The 17,646-nt window shown below is 42.2% G+C and overlaps 1 protein-coding gene across 1 annotated transcript in view; it reads right to left on the bottom strand.

Annotated features, from left to right (window-relative positions):
* Nucleotides 1–6,675: 6,675 nt before the first annotated feature.
* Nucleotides 6,676–17,646, bottom strand: part of txnrd3 (thioredoxin reductase 3) — an 81,637-nt gene continuing 70,666 nt past the window's right edge. The window contains exons 14-16 of the mRNA XM_037678687.1: nt 10,142–10,237; nt 9,923–10,057; nt 6,676–7,638 (exon numbers count right to left, since the gene is read on the bottom strand). Coding sequence (XP_037534615.1) covers nt 7,576–7,638; nt 9,923–10,057; nt 10,142–10,237 — 294 coding nt within the window. The 3' untranslated portion in view covers nt 6,676–7,575. The remainder of the gene's footprint in view (nt 7,639–9,922; nt 10,058–10,141; nt 10,238–17,646) is intronic.

The following is a 17,646-nucleotide window of genomic DNA, read 5'->3' as shown; positions in this document are numbered from 1 at the left end:
GACTACATAAAAGGGTGCCTGATCTGTGGCCAGTTTCAACCATCCAGACCACTTCACAGAGCACCACTGCATAGTAGAGGCATTGCATTTCCATGGTCGGACCTCCAGATTGACTGGGTCGGACCACTCACTAAGACCTCTAGAGGAAATAAATATTTTCTCACGGTAACCTGCGCGTTTACCAAATGGGTAGAATGTCTACCAGCCCCTAATGACACAGCACAAACCACTGCTATGTTGTTAATGAATCATGTATTTTCAAGGTTTGGACTTCCCCTTAGGGTGAACTCAGACCAAGGTACACACTTCACAGGTGAAGTAATGAAGGAACTGTGGAAGACGCTAGGCGTCAAAGCCAACTTCCATATTGGCTACCACCCACAGGCTTCAGGCCAGGTTGAGAGAGCAAACAGGACTGTGGTGAGTATTTTGAAAAAATACGTAGCCGCAAACCACAAGGACTGGGACGTGAAACTCCCTCTGGTCCTCATGGCCATAAGGGCCACTCCACACACGTCGACTGGCATCGCTCCTTTCGAGATGATGACGGGTCGACAAATGACTCTCCCTCTGCACCTGTTGTACCAACCAGGCGATGCTGCCATGGCAACAGCCTACACCACACAACAATACATGAAAGACTTGGAAAGACACCTTAAAAACACTTTTGCTTTCGCACAGAAAAACCTGGAAAAATCAGCTGAAGGACGCAAAGCGTACTACGACCAAAAGGCCTCTCACGAGGAACTCCAAGTGGGAGACAGGGTCTGGTACTACACGTTTGCACCCAAAACTGGGAGAAGAGAGTCCGGGACCGGAACTCTCGCCCGTAAGCTGATGCCCAGATGGACTGGACCCCATCTGATAATCGACAAACTGTCTCCAATTATCTACCAGATAAAAATCAGTAAAGGCCAAAAAGAGCCAACTGTTAAATGGGTACATCGAAACCAGGTTAAACAACACAAGGCGTGCAATAACTCCTCAGGAGACAAAGATCTCACAAAATCTGACCTCGTGGGAATAAGGGTCATCCAAGCAGAAGATAACTAATGGATAATAAACTTAACCATAGTTTAAATTCACAGGACCTACCCTTGACCGCCACGAAGCTAAGACCTACCTCTTTGTGCTTCCATAGGACAATGATGGTACCACTCCTGATAATCTTCACCCTCTTGGGTGCCACCCAAGAAAACAAAGCCCTCGTACATGCGGTAAATGAGTTAGCCCTTAAGGTTAAAGCGGATTACGCTGTCGCACACCTAATGGATAGGATTTTTGCTGACATGCTTAGAGATATCAGTTCGTCGGTAGATACACTAGCCACCGGTAGGATCCCACCGTATCTAGTCTCTCTACAGATGGTGAACGACATCCTCAGCTCCGCTACGCACGAAAAAGTTACGCAAACACAGGCACACCTGGCTTACACTCTCGGTAGCGCAATCCCAATCTACGTCAATCACAAAACATTTGAAATGGCGTTCATTATCAACCTACCGATAATTCCCTCAAACGGCATATATAGACTCAGGGACGTCGTAAATGTTGGCAATTGGCACGGCGAAAACCATGTTCAAATTGACACACCAAGGATGGTTGCGTACCACGACGACAACCCCTCAGTTTACCTAGCTCCAAACCTGCAGATGTGTGTTCTCACTCGGGAGATACACTATCTGTGCCCGAGCAAACCGTTTATGTGGAATAAAACCGCGGGCATATGCGGATTAACACCTATTCCGGAAAATTCTAAGTGCTCAACGACCGTAACGCCTCGACACCTGGCTAAAGATGCAAAAGCGGAAATAATTGGCTCTCGTTGGCTAGTGAACGCTCCTCAAAGACAGGCGATCATAGCCTACGATCAACCCGGGGCAAATAGACCTTTGGCGTTACCGGACAAAACGATGTGGATCAGTGTTCCCCAGGGAACAACCATACACATTGGTGATTTGACGCTCTATCACCTCGATCCGGAACGATGGGACGCGACTCTGGATGACTCAGAGTACCTAGGAAATATGTCTATAGACATAGATCCAGAGACTCTGGGAAGGATCCGTTTTGAAGGCACCCAAGTCGTCGACGTGGAACCAATAAACCAAGTTCTCAAGTCCCTCAGGTCCACAACTAAGAACCCGATCCAACCAATTAACTATGCGTGGTCGAGCGCGGACACATTAATCATAGCCCTGCTAATGGCGATAACCCTCGTATTGTGTGGGATACTCGCATCCCTGTTCCGGGGCCAAACGTCACTCCGAGTCGACGTGGATCGCCATGCAGCACACCTCGATATGATTATGCCTCGCGTAAGCGGGTCCGCAAAGAAGCCACTCACACGGGACAGCGCGACTGAAACTGACAACCAGGGTGAGGAGGAGCAGTGAAACGATGTTTCTAGATGCTTAGTCACTACTCTTGTCGGTGTTGAAACGTTTAGTTGATTTTGGTTGTTTCTGAGGTAAGAATGAATCTTGTGTGTAGTAAGTTAGAGACTAAGAAGCCTTTGACCATGCCAACATGCAGTTCATTCATTAAATTGCAATCTTTGCGGAGTCAATGTATATTATTGCTACTTTAAGTACCATAATCTACATTGATCTCACAACGCTTAAGCCGAACCTACTCGAACAATTCTATTCGGGGGGATAGCTAATTCTTTTTGATAAGTCTCGCCATAGACTTCCAAAACATTTATGGGGAAACCAAACACCCAATCTCAAGTCGTTCGTCTAAAAGACAACAGACATTTGAACCAAACTATATTTTGCCATGTAAAGCTAACTTAAGCCAAGTTAGAAATGGAAAAGTAGTTTGGAACCCTTTTCTATAGGCTTAAACCCCTGTAGTTACCCCTTTTCAGCATGCTCCACCCCTTAACTGGTAGTCGTAGCTGTTCCCAACCATAATAGCGTACACACCAGGTGCATATAGTTTAAGGCCTTATGTAAAATCCCCTTCATAAGCCCACCTTAAACCACATAATTGCATGACACATTGAACCAGAACGGCACAGGCTGGACGTCGCTGGAGACAACCTTCGCTGGAGGCGACCTGCAATCCTGACGTTGGTCTCCACTCTTCATCCGGTGGCCGCTTCTTCAGTTCAATCCAAGGGTACCCCTCTGTATGCTGATTAATCAACACTTCCAATCGTTGTGGATTTACCGTTGTGGATTATATGACTTTTTCCAATGGATTACAGACTCTGTTTCCAAGGGGTTAAAGCATTGCTACAATGGAATTATCGAGACGATATGGAATTATAATCAACACATTGGAATTACCAAGAACATTGTGGGATTACCTTGACTTTTGTTTTCCTTGCTGGATTACTTTTGACTTTTGTTTTCCTTGCTGGATTACTCTTGACTCTTGTTTCTTTGCTGGATTACATCAAGCTTCAAGGACAATCGACGACGTAAGTCGATAGTTGGAATTCATCTCCATGGACAGGTGATGATTTCCAAAGGGGGGACTGTAGTGGGCTAGGCCTACGTCGAAACTAAGTCTAAGGTCAAAACTCTTGACCTTTAGAACCTTGTGGGACAGAAGCTGTCATTTCATGTATTTGAATCCATAAATACAGGTTCACCCATCCTGAGACTTTCTTTCTTGAAGATTCAAGTGAAAAGAACACTCTCTTTTTATTATCATTACTATCTTACAAATGTTGATAATCAAAGTGTCTTAGTTCAAACCATTTTAGATGTTGCAGTGAACTAATCAATTTTATTAACTGAGTAATGGTTTTTATTCTCATGCAAAAGTTAGAACTCATGTTAAAAGCTGTTGCAGAGTAATTATGCATTTTTCTGATTTCTGCTTTTGAATGAGCAAGTGTGTGCGTTTACAAGGTTACAGTCAAACGAAAAACAAGTTGTTATGTTAAAACTGTCATGTTTTAGAATCCTCTCAGACGTAAGTAGAGATGTTTTGCACCTGTTTCCTGAAACACGCCAAAACAAAACCCTCTCGGTCTGTGAGAACATTTCTGAGCTGTCCCATAACAATTCTAGCTGTCTCTAACCTCTTGCGTCACAAAACCCACCCCGTCTGGTCGTTTCTGACCAATGAAAAATCCCAAAAAGTGAACCGGGAAAGAGTCTTTAAAATGTCAGGACTTCCTGGTCGACACAGACTCAGAGTTACAGAGTTGGAGAGTTGTCAGACTTCTAGAGTTCTGGAGTTCTGAAGTTGCTGGAGTGCTGGAGAGTTTTCTGCTGGTTCTGCTCAAGTTCTGTTAGAGACGGGATGATCTTGACATGACAAAAGGCTCTTCCGAGTTCCATGGGATTATAACTTTCACTAGCCACTACTTCTGACGAGCTACAGCCACCGCAGGAGACGCTGGACAGGTAGCGTTAACGGAATTCCATATCTGCTGATAAATCTTCAGAAAGGTAATGGATCAAGTTTCCTACCAAGCGTACCGAAGGAGAGCTGGGCTTCTGATGGAGAGTGTCGGTTCTGGTGAACATTCCTCCCTTCCCATTCAATCTTACTCCCTTTAACTTCTTTCATCTTTAACTTTCTATCAAGTAGAAATTCTCCCAGATATTTAGAAATGTCTGTGTAAAGTGCTTATTCACATCCGTGTGGGTAAAAGATCATAGTTGTACAGTTTTATAAATGTCTGTGGTGCAGCAACGGAAAAATCATGGCCGTATGATTTTTCCTGATTGATTGCTTATATTGTTATTTTCATAATTTGCCAAATTAATGTAAATGTTTGATGTTAAATTTGATTCTGTAAATAAATGACCGCATTCATTTTGATGGGTCAAATATAAATGACGTCTCACTTTGCATTTCCTTAAATTCAATGCACGTTTTATTCAGTCCAGAAAAATGAGGAACCCGCGTTAAATGATGAATATATCCCAGCATCTGTTCATCTACACGACATAGAACGTTGGTTACGTACTGTAACCCCAGATTCTATGAGTATAGGCGTAGCCCTTTAAGCGTCAGGCCTCACTGGCTCCTGGATAGCTGAAGAAAAAAATAAAGCTATTTCGGAGCCGATTACCCGCTCTTAATGTAACTTATACGGATCGGGTGGGGCCCACACAGCAGGTGGGCGTGGACTAATTTTTTAAGTGTGATGTTTCGCATAACGGGATAAACCCACTAAGCGACAGCCTTAAAGGGCTACGCCTATACTCACAGAATCTGGGGTTACAGTACGTAACCAACGGTTTTAGACATAATGTCTGTGGTTACGGCATTTCATCATTCAGCCTTTTTTTCTATCGTCCAATCAGATATGACCGCCCAGATACGCCCACTTTCTTATAGTCCAATCAGATATGATCGCCCAGATACGCCTTCCGAATTTGCCTGCAGAGATACCTACTTGAAATGGCCAGCCTGCAGTCCAGATCTTTCACCTATAAGAGAACATTTGGCGCATCATAAAGAAGAAGGTGCGACAAAGAAGGCCCAAGATGATTGAGCAGTTAAGAGGCCTGTATTAAAAGACATGAATGGGAGAGCATTCCTATTTCTAAACTTGAGAAACTGGTCTCCTCTGTCCCCAGACATCTGTTGAGTGTTGTAAGGGGGGATGCCACACAGTGGTAAAAATGGACTTGTCCCAACTTTTTTGGCATTGACGCCATGAAATTTGGAAACAACAGATTTTTCCCTTAAAATGATACATTCTCTGTTTAAACTTTGGATCTGCAATTTGTGTTCTACTCTGAATAAATTATTAGATGCTGGCACCTCCACATCATTGCATTCAGTTTTTATTCACATTTTGTTTAGTGTCCCAACTTTTTTGGAATCTGGTTTGTAGTTGTAGCTAAAATCTGTTGCTGCTGTTACACTTTAATTTCCCATCCGTGGGACAATAAAGGCTGTTTCTATTCTATTCTAAATATGTTAGACATTGCTAAATATGCTAACAGATGTAGCTAAATATGCTAGATTTAGCTAAATATGTTGATTGTAGCTAAATATGCTAGTAGATGTAATCTGCAGTCACTTCTTCAGCTCGTCCTCCATCCCTCATCCTCAGCAGACAGCGGTATGATTACATTGTCCTGTTTGAGATCTGACAGGTGGTGTTTCTAGATGTTTAAATTAAATCCACAATGCTCAGAGAAACTACATTTGCTCGTATTGTTCACACACATAAACGCTAGTTTTGGTCCACGCCAGAAGTCACGCCCATAAGTCACGCAAGGCAGCATGGAGGCTAGGAATAAGTTGAATAGAAAGTACGCCTGGACCTGTCATTCTATTTGTTTCTCCTTCCTGTCCTCTCCAACCCAGTCGGTCTTCCTGTTAAAAGGGAATTTTTCCTTTCCACTGCCTCCTTTGTGCTTGCTCAGTATGGAAGACTGACGAAGATTCAACACAATCTGCTGGCTTCATTAGACAGAGAACTTTTACTACTTGGCTTTTTATGTATGTGAATGTTTTTGTTCTGTGTTCTGAGACAACCTCTGTTGTAACTTTGTGCTATATAAATGAACTGAATTGAATTTAAACAGCTAACACAATTGTACAATGAGAGGATCTCTGAGGAACAGAGGTGTACTAGTGTTAATTTTCAAGGGCAAGGGGGATGTGCACAGCTTCTGCCAGCAGCGTAGTGCTTGCTAACACACTTTGGTCAATCTGTAAGGGCATTTTGAGAATGAAAGTCTGAAAACGTTTAAGGTAAATCCATCCTTTATTAAATGCTAGAGAACAAGTAGTCTACAGATGTTTGACCCCAACAAGTCATAGATCCAGATGACCAGTGTCACTCACTGACAGCACTGTTGTGTAGAAGGCTGGATACATCTTTATACACACACAATGAAGCATACAGTAAGAGGATCACTTCACTGAGTGAAACGGGTTGAAACAATCATTCAGTTGCTTTAATGTAGCGCAACACTCAAAAGATTTAAAAGCTTGCAAGTTCTGCAGATTCTCTTACATACACAATACTCCATTTATATAAAAAGAAATTTTGGGTGACGAGTACACATCCCAAGCAGATGAAGACCTGATAGAAAATGTGCACAATGACGATGGTAGTCTGCACACACACCAGAGCTGTACATTCATTCAAGCCTTTACTGAGTCCCATTTAAACAAGTGTTTTTAAGTATGTGCACACTCTAAAAGAAGGAGAAGAAAGACAGATGTGTACAGTTGGAGGTCTGGACGAAAGATTGTGGGCTACCATCAGGTACCTTTGCAGAGGGGCATCGATCCTTGCCCACCTCATTAATTAAGGTTATGGGCGAGGACGTCACAGACAGCCCTAACACACACACAGGTGGTATGTGCTGGAGCTCCTCTGTGCAGGACACACTGGTGGGGCCCAGGAGGAGTATCAGCATTGTAACCCCGCCGTTCAGCAGGCTGCCCTCTCATCAGACTCACGGTTCTTGGCTCCCTGTAAGCTTAAACAAGTGCTTTCATTGGATTACAAGCTGGCTGTGATGTTTGGTTTGTCCTGAGAAACAAGTGTCACGTGAAGCTTAAGAAGAAACAGAGAACTAAGACGATGTTATCAGAGTCTACTGAAGGAGCAGCCTGCTAAACAAGCAGGGTTTAACCTCAGCAGCCAGCCTGGGTGATGTCTCCTCCAGATCTTTTGGTCACCTCCAAAGTAGTAAAGACCTGTAAAATACACACACACACACTCAGTCAACACAAGCTTGACTCAAACAGACCTGGATGGTTCAGAACCACTCATTCGGCTCTTCTTGGTAACCTGAAATAAACAACTCAGAACAAAGGCTGTAATGAGATCCTTCCTGCATGGAAATTAAGGTATTATAGTCAACAGCTTCATAAACATCAGCACGGAATATTAAACAGTGTAATTAAATTAATGTGATGTTAGACATCCCTCTGAAGTTACCTGAGCAGCTTAATCAGGGTATATGCAGGAATAATGAAGTTAATTTCAATACCTTTTCAAGACTTTTTCAAGACCTTCCAAAATAAATTCAAGACCTTATCGTCACTTTGTTTTATTAAGCAACAAATCTTTGATTTACAAAACTGCTGTTGTTTTCAATTAAATCCGTGAATCTCAAACCTACAACAGAACTGAGATACAGTGGATAGAAAAAAATTCAAAAGAAGAAACTGAACCACGACTAGGTTTAAGAAAATATAGCTTAGGTTACAAAAACTCGTAGTTGTTTTAAAGTAACTTGGTTGAACAATGGCGAATAAGAAATAAACACAGTAATCATTACATGTGCCTCAGTGCAGTTGCTTTGCATTCCAGCAACTCTTCAGTTTGCACCAGCTCACTGAGTTTTTCTTTACGTCTCCTTCTCAAGACATTGGACTTGGTGATCAGTTGGGCCATTAAAGAACCTGACTTTCCCTCTGCCTGCTCTGCCAACTGATCTGCATCTTTTTGCAGAGAATCGCACACCTCTTGTAGAAGTTTTCTCTTTTTTTTCAGCTCTTCTAACTCAGCTCCAGCTGCTTTCCTCTTAAGGCTCTGTGTGGAAGTTTCTTTCTTCTTTCGTTGCTGTTCCAGGTAAATCCTGTACTTTGACCTTGCAGAGGCAACAGAAGCCAGCAGCTCCTTGGTCAGAGGTACCTGCAGAACACCCCCACAGACACTGACCTTGTCGCAGATCAACCTCAACCTTGGTTGGTTCAGGCACACGGTTAGATGGAAGCGCTGTCGCTGGTGGAGCACAGAAACTGCTGATAGACATCTGCGTTTTGCGGCTAGCTGCACTTTTGTGGCTAGCTCCAGTCATATGGGACTTCAAGGCGTTTATGCCCATCGAGGCTACGCTCATCTTTTTTTTTACAAAATGTACAATAAGCCTCGCGGTTATTCTCGGCGACAGGCCTCAGCCATTCTTGAAAATCAGGCATCTCCAACCAGGAGTCAGAAAACTTGCATTTACCCATTGTTCTCACGGTCTCGCGGCAACTTACTCGAACACACAGACTCAAAGCAGCCGCGCATGCGCACAAGATAGGCCTAGCCGTTAAGGCTGTTGTAACCTGACACTCTAAATTTGTGCGAAGCAGTTTCCGAATCCTCCGCGGTGAGGAAAACAAATATTAGTCATACATACTTTTTGCTGTCAAATTATTTAAAGCTAGAATAACAGCAAAAAAAATAATACCTCATCAAATCGCTTTCAAGACTTTTTAATACTTTTCAAGACCCTTAATTTTCCCAAATTTGATTTATCAACTTTTAATAACTTTCAAGACCCCGCGGACACTCTGTTAATGTGCTGCAATTAGCTTTGGAAGACATTACCATACTGAATGAATGATGCTGTATTTTAGTAAAGCTAATAAACAAATAGAGCTGATTAGGGCTGCAACAATGAATCGATAAAAATCGATGATTAAAAGCGTTGGCAACGAATTACATTATTGATTCGTAGTGTCGTGCGATTAAGTGTCTTTCACAGCGCTGCAGAGCCATTTTGTTCAGCTGCAGTGCGTTGTCAATACTGACTGACTGAATAAAGTAAAACAAAACAAAACAAACCTCTGCAGCGCGAGTTGAACAGAGCGAGGGGGAAGGTGGAAGCAGAGCAGATCGATTCATCGATTATTGAAATAATCGTTAGTTGCAGCCCTAGAGCTGATCCATAATTCCACTAAAGATCTTCACAAATAATTAACGATCGGATGATATAAGACAGGGAGTCCCTTAAAATGGTGCCTACTGCTGTCACACTGGATAAACACAAGACTCAATGTTTGCACAATTAAAAACAATCTCTTTGATTTGGATTATTTTTTCCCATTTTCACAAACTCTTGTTATAAACAAGAACAAACTCTTGTTATAAACAAGAACACGAAACATACAACAAGTATACGAAGCCCAGCCATTAGTCTGCTCTCAATAATGATGTAAGCTCACAACTGAACCAGCGTCCTTCAGACAAACCTCGTCCTCTTACCTCAGCACAGGTGGGGTGGATGCCAATGGTGTTGTCCAGCTGCTCCTTGGTGACACCACATTTCATGGCTGCACCGAAGCCCTGCGTCACCTCCCCCGCATTAGGGCCCAGGTAGTGGAAGCCGATAACTCGATCCTGACAGACAACAGCAGGGAACACTCAAACAAACAAGGACTGAGCTGCTCACTGATTTGACTGGAAAAGTAAGAGCAGACATACGTTGTCAAGTTTATTGCAGATGATCTTGGAGTAGCATTTGTTGTTGTCACGGCCGGGCACCGTATACTCCAGAGGCCAGAACAGACTGTGGTACACCTGAACACAACACAAGCAACTTTATGTGAGCGAAAGCAAGACAAATATATCAAACATTAGAAAAACTTTGGTTCGTTCAGAATGCTGTAGCCAGAGTAAGAACCACAACAAGTAAACCTGAGCATGGTAGACCTGAACCAACATCTCTGTTGCTTTCCAGACAAACTATCCATTTAAAAACACTTCTTACTGTTTGCAAAGCTTTAAACAGGCCTGACTCTCTCCTTTGTTGCTGGTAATCTCCCTGAATCGTAGGGCTGGACAATAATCCGATACTGATATATATCACGATACACTTCTAATCAATAATGGTGATATGAGTTTTAAGCACATTTTCGATATTTCCATATGATTACAGCGTTTCACCGACGCATCTTTTTCTGTTCAGGTTGAAGCGGCCGCTTCAGTTTCAACCTGAACAGAAAAAGCCGCGACACACAACTATGAAAGTGTGTGGTGACGTACACCTCACACAGAGCTCTAGTCCAGAAGGAGTCAGCAGTAGCAGGCTAGGCTAATCAATTCAATTCAATTCAATAATACTTTATTAATCCCAAAGGGAAATTATTTTGTTGTTGTAACTCGTTATCCTCATTTCATTAAGAGATGTTATAGATACTGATGGATGCAGACAGGAAGAATCTCTTGTAAAGGTCCATCCCACAGAGGATCCTAAGAAACTGGTTGCAGATGCCGTCCGATCAGTCGACTCAGACTTGGCTGGCCTCTCGGTTCCCCTGGATTGTAGGACCGCTTGAATGCTGGGCAGAACTCCTCCCAGAGTGATGGCCACTCCTCCCAGCAGTCTGCCGAGCTCCTCATAGCTGTGGACAGTCAACTTTAGGTGCTGAGGGACGATCCTGTCTATCCGCTGTCGTGAGCCGTGTTTCCTGCTAGTTCCAGGATCTCAGCGGTCAGGCACTCAAGCACAGCTGGCAGGTAGATGAGAATGCGTCCACAGAACATCCTTTTCAACTCATTCTAGAGTTGGGGCCATAGTTGAGATATTATTTGAGCTTTTGAGATGTTAAATCAGCTGCTGTTGTTGTAGAAAACTGCTTCGTTGCCATGGTTACGCATCATAACAAATGTCCAAAACCAAAAAAGTTTCAGTAAAAATCCTTCCGGCTGCACAGCATCTGATACCAGAGAAAACAATCATCCAAAAAATGTGATTTACATCCAGAAGACCAGGAATTAAAGTTTCCAAAAGTAAAATCTCAGAATGAAAGTAAAAGAGCTGCTCCAACATGCAACCACCTTGAGCGGCGCAATTCTAGAATCTCCAACGCGCGTTAAGTTTTCGCTTCAAAATGCGTGTCCATGACCGTCAGAATGTGACTGAACAAGATTTCACAAGCGAAGAGAAAGCAGATGACATAACTGATAAGAGAGGAAAGACTAACTCTGCGGTGTGGAAGTGGTTCAGCTATCTAAGATCCAATAAACTGCAGGTTTTAGTCAGTGTGCTGCAAAATGTTAAGGAGTCATTCGGCGTATTGTTTTTATTCCATTAGTGCTTAGTATATTTTTAGTTGATGGTTTTCTTAGTTCATATCTTAGATCTTATTACTGTTTATCTTTTACATTTTATTGTCGGATGTAACTGGCACCCTGTGTACATTATTTCGTTCCACCACATGTACCACATATGCTGCGTATGACAAAGAAACTGACACTCTCTGACACAAACTAGTGGTGGGAACACATCTAACTTCTGAAGAGTTCCCACTCGATAGAATATGATGAGTTAGAAGATGAAGCACAATAAACGTTTAAGCAAACGTGTCCCTGAAACAACACCCCCAGCTGTATCAAAAGAGAAACACATGGGTTGATAGGTTATGTTGTTGTTTAAAGTTAAAACTCTTCGTTCAGAACACTGTAGCCAGAGTACAAACCATCCATCCATCCATTTTCTTCCACTTAACTGGGGTTGGGTCACGGGGGTAGCAGCCTAAGTAGGGAGGCCCAGACTTCCCTCTCCCCAGTCACTTGGGCCAGCTCCTCCGGGGAAATCCCGGCGCATTCCCAGGCCAGCCGAGAAACATATGCCCCTTTTCCACTGTCACGGCGCGGGTCGGATATTTCCGGCTTGGCCCGTGTTTGAAGTCTTTTCCACGGTTCCAGGGACCGGCTCGCCTCCCTAAATTCTTCTCAAGGGGTCCAAGCGAGCCGAGCCGTGACGTCAGAAACACTGTCGGTCACTGATTGGTCAGGGGGAGGAGTCTGTGGAGTCTTTCCAAACAACCCAATCCGCCATTTTTTCTCTCCCGCTTGCTATTAGCGATAACTCCAGGAGTGTATCTTTTAGTATTTTGAAGCTATACAAAAACAATAATATCAAAGCTGTGGTCAAATACAGAAGTGCAGGTGTTGTTGTGCTTGGTGGCCGACGAAAAAGTCAAAGCGAGCTAGATGGAGCGATTGGAGGGTGGTTTGGACACGGTTACTACTCTACTTGAATCATTTATAGAAGATGGTGAGTGTTTTCTAACTTTAAACATATTTGAAGTTACTCATCCCATCGGTTCTGAACATATTTTTAACTAACAAAAGAGGCTGACGCCATAATAGGACAACATCAGTGCTACGATGCTAAGCTAATTTGCATAAACGCTAACTGTCCTCCGGTCCCGTTTCTTACTGTATTTTATCCAGAACGTATTTCAGCGCAACGGTTCGTCTCTAAACCTTACATTAAACCCTCCAAGCCTCCCGGCTTCTGCCCCTGCTCCATCAGCAGAGTCTGCACCTGACAGGTCTCCATCGCAGCCCAGCTGCACCTCACAGAGCAGCACAACGCTGCAGCCTTCTGTGATTGGTAAGAACAGATGCAACATGTTCCACATCACTTTATTTGTGCCAATAAGGACTTGCTTTTATTTTATTTTTAAAGTAAAAAAATAAAATGTTGAATAAATACTGAATTGGGAGGAAATTATGTATACAGGGTCCCAGTTACAGACAACAAAATGTAAAAGAAAAACAGTAATAAGATCTAAGATATGAATTAAGAAAAATATCAACTAAAAAACATCTAATAATACACCAAAAACTAATAGCTAGGGCTGGGTACCTTTCTAAAAAAAATCGGTATCGGTGTCGGTACCTTCACTTCGGTGTCGGTTCCTGGACGGTTCTTTTTTCGGTACCAATTTTGTAATTAATATTCATTCTAAAGATTAAAATTATGTTACACATTATAGTACAAATTGTGAATTTTATTTTTTAACTTTGGTATTTTTCCCATTCCAAGTAGTTTTCTTACATAGAAACAAACAATTTCCAGTTCAAAAGAACAGTTTCAAACCAGTGACACGTCAGTGTCTAATGCTCACTGCTACACACTGAGGACCTTTTCACTTAACAGTTTTTCCTCAGAAACAACATGTCTGCTTTCTCTGGACACAAACAAGCCTGCTCCTGGCTGATGGGTGTCTCCAGCAGTAGAAAATGTTCACTCTGAGGCTGTAGATGATGCTTGTTGCACACACAGATACCTGGATGTCAGTTTGACAGCACTGACATATTGTCCCACACATTCAACCAGCAGGTCACTGGATTCAATGAGGTAGGGATGATGCAGACTTCTGCACCTCTGTGTTTCTGCCTGAATCTTCTCTCTGGTTCTCTGGGGTTTAGGGCTCTGATCATCTCCCTAATTGAAATGAGAACAAAACATCAACAATAACATGGTTGTGTTATTATTGCTCAAAAAACATTATCTAGGCTGAGAGATAAAAGCTTAAATGGTCAACAACATCTTTTACAGTTTACTTACCTCCAACATGCAGCTTCACTGTAGAAAAAGACGGCAAACTTTTAACAACAAAGTCTGATTGTCCTGTGGCCTCCACCTCACTTTTCTGTCTGTCCTCACATCTGGGTCAGAACCTCCTGTGAGGCGAACATTAACATGAACAGTGAACATTAGTGAACTGTTTAAGCAGCTGACTGGAAGGATGAGCAGTTTTACAAGCTAAGCTTCATCTGTTACTGTCAATCTTTAGTTAGCTTCTGAGTTTAGCTAGCTACGTAGATAAAATAAATTTACACACTAATATGTTAAAGTTAGCGTTATTTCACTGCGATGTACGTATTAACAAACTTAAAGTCCATGCTCAATAATCTAGGTATAAAATCCAACATTTTTCAGTCAGGTCAGTCAGGTTAGCAAACGTAAACTCACCAGCTGTAACAGACACAGCTCCGTCCTCGGAGTTTTTTGATGAAGACGAGTCCGGCTTGGAATGTTGATTCGGTCCGTTTCACACACACAGACTGACACGCTGAGAGGAGGGAGGAGGAAGCTGCTGTCAGTCTCTCTTCTTGCAGAGAAACACGGAGCAACTTTCTGTGCGTGTGTTGTCGGATCCGTTTGACAACACACGCGCTGCACACGTGAACCCCGTCTGTGAGCGGTGTAACCAGCACATAGACATAGATTGTACATAGAATAGGTGCGGCAGCTCTATACAGCTCTGGGTGTAAACACGTAGTCTGTTTGTCATATGTCTGGTGTCTTACCTGCCTGCATGCTGAAACCACGTGACACCTTACAGTCAATACCGAAACTTGACACCGAAAAAAGAATGACGTTTCAATACATACAGGTCCTTCTTAAAAAATTAGCATATTGTGATAAAGGTCATTATTTTCCATAATGTAATGATAAAAATGAAACTTTCATATATTTCAGATTCATTGCACACCAACTGAAATATTTCAGGTCTTTAATTGTTTTAATACTGATGATTATGGCATACAGCTCATGAAAACCCAAAATGCCTGCCCCAAAAAATTAGCATATCATGAAAAGGTTCTCTAAACAAGCTATTAACCTAACCATCTGAATCAACGACGGAACTCTAAACACCTGCAAAAGATTCCTGAGGCTTTTAAAAACTCCCAGCCTTGTTCATTACTCAAAACCGCAATCATGGGTAAGACTGCTGACCTGACTGCTGTCCAGAAGGCCATATTGACACCCTCAAGCAAGAGGGTAAGACACAGAAAGAAATTGCTGAACGGATAGGCTGTTCCCAGAGTGCTGTATCAAGGCACCTCAGTGGGAAGTCTGTGGGAAGGGAAAAGTGTGGCAGAAAACGCTGCACAATGAGAAGAGGTGACAGGACCTGAGGAGGATTGTGGAGAAGGGCCGATTCCAAACCTTGGGGGACCTGCGGAAGCAGTGGACTGAGTCTGGAGTAGAAACATCCAGAGCCACCGTGCACAGGCGTGTGCAGGAAATGGGCTACATGTGCCGCATTCCCCAGGTCAGGCCACCTTTGAACCAGAAACGGTGGCAGAAGCGCCTAACCTGGGCTACAGAGAAGCAGCACTGGACTATTGCTCAGTGGTCCAAAGTACTTTTTTCGGATGAAAGCAAATTTTGCATGTCATTCGAAAATCAAGGTGCCAGAGTCTGGAGGAAGACTGGGGAGAAGGAAATGCCAAAATGCCAGAAGTCCAGTGTGAAGCACCCACAGTCAGTGATGGTCTGGGGTGCCATGTCAGCTGCTGGTGTTGGTCCACTGTGTTTTATCAAGGGCAGGGTCAATGCAGCTAGCTATCAGGAGATTTTGGAGCACTTCATGCTTCCATCTGCTGAAAAGCTTTATGGAGATGAAGATTTCATTTTTCAGCACTACCTGGCACCTGCTCACAGTGCCAAAACCACTGGTAAATGGTTTACTGACCATGGTATTACTGTGCTCAATTGGCCTGCCAACTCTCCTGACCCGAACCCCATAGAGAACCTGTGGGATATTGTGAAGAGAAAGTTGAGAGACGCAAGACCCAACACTCTGGATGAGCTTAAGGCCGCTATCAAAGCATCCTGGGCCTCCATAACACCTCAGCAGTGCCACAGGCTGATTGCCTCCATGCCACGCCGCATTGAAGCAGTCATTCATGCAAAAGGATTCCCGACCAAGTATTGAGTGCATAACTGAACATGATTATTTGAAGGTTGGCGTTTTTTGTATTAAAAACACTTGTCTTTCATTGGTGGGATGAAATATGCTAATTTTTTGGGACAGGCATTTTGGGTTTTCATGAGCTGTATGCCATAATCATCAGTATGAAAACAATTAAAGACCTGAAGTATTTCAGTTGGTGTGCAATTAAACTGAAATATATGAAAGTTTCATTTTTATCATTACATTATGGAAAATAATGACCTTTATCACAATATGCTAATTTTTTTAGAAGGACCTGTACACCGACCGGTGCAGTTCGGTCGGTGCCATAAAAGAACCTCGGTTCGGTACTCAGCCCTAGAACAAAGCAGTACGTCAAACAGCAACATGACCTTGAGTTTGTGCAGCCTTATGAATATTTAACCAGGATAATAACTGAAAAATCACATCATGTTGCTGCTGATCTGTTTCATGTTGCTGCTGATCGGTTTCATGTTACTGCTGATCTGTTTCATGTTGCTGTGTACATTTTTGCTCATCTGTTCACACAGACTCATGTCCGTGCTGCTGTTTGGCGTATTGTGTTTATTGTTTTTATGCTATTAGCGGTTAGCATATTTTTAGTTGATGTTTTTCTTAGTTCATATTTTAGATCTTATTACTGTTTTTCTTTTACATTTTATTGTTGGATGTAACTGGGACCCTGTGTACATAATTTTGATCCACCACATGTACCACATGTGGTGCGAATGACAATAAAGAATATCTGTATCTGTATAATACTTTCTGATTCATATATCCATTGTTATCATTATATTATTTTCATTATATTTAAATCAATTTATTTTTCATTTTCTTATTTTATCAGTTTATTATTATTAATATATCTATTTTAGCTGTTAGCTGCACCTTTCTTTGTTTTAAGCATTTATTCAAAAACAGTATGTAGCTTGAATTAGTCACCTTTTTCTTCTTTCTGGACAAGAGAAAGAGAAGAGTCCAGTAAAGAAAAGTCTTATTTCATCACTGAATGAGCATGAAGAACTGAACTGGACACAGCAGGAACAACACTTGTGTGTCTTCTTCTGGATGAAGCCCGTGAGAGAAGGGATAGACAGATAGACCATCATTAGTTGGATGCAGTATTTTTTATTTTTGTACATTTTTCACTTGTTACTTTTCCTATTAAACAAATTTTTTCTTAAGTGGTGTCCTTGAACATTAAATTTCCTAAACAAATTTTACTATGTTAAGTGCACATAGTGTTTGTTTAAATTCATACTGGAAGTTGAGAAAAATTTCCAATTGCATTTGATCTTTAACGAATCTTAAGAAAAGATTACCACGTCTGGAACACATATATGAAGGTGTAGACTTTATTCCATTTAATAATACAATTTGACATTGAAAATAAATACTTCTTAGAATATCAACAAATTAAGTCTATCATAAAAAAGAAATTTAAGCTTAATAAAACTTTGTTAG

Source organism: Nematolebias whitei, chromosome 7 (genome assembly GCF_014905685.2).
Source record: "Nematolebias whitei isolate Nwh7 chromosome 7, NemWhi1, whole genome shotgun sequence".
NCBI lineage: Eukaryota > Metazoa > Chordata > Actinopteri > Cyprinodontiformes > Rivulidae > Nematolebias > Nematolebias whitei.
This window is presented reverse-complemented; position numbering and strand designations above follow the sequence as displayed.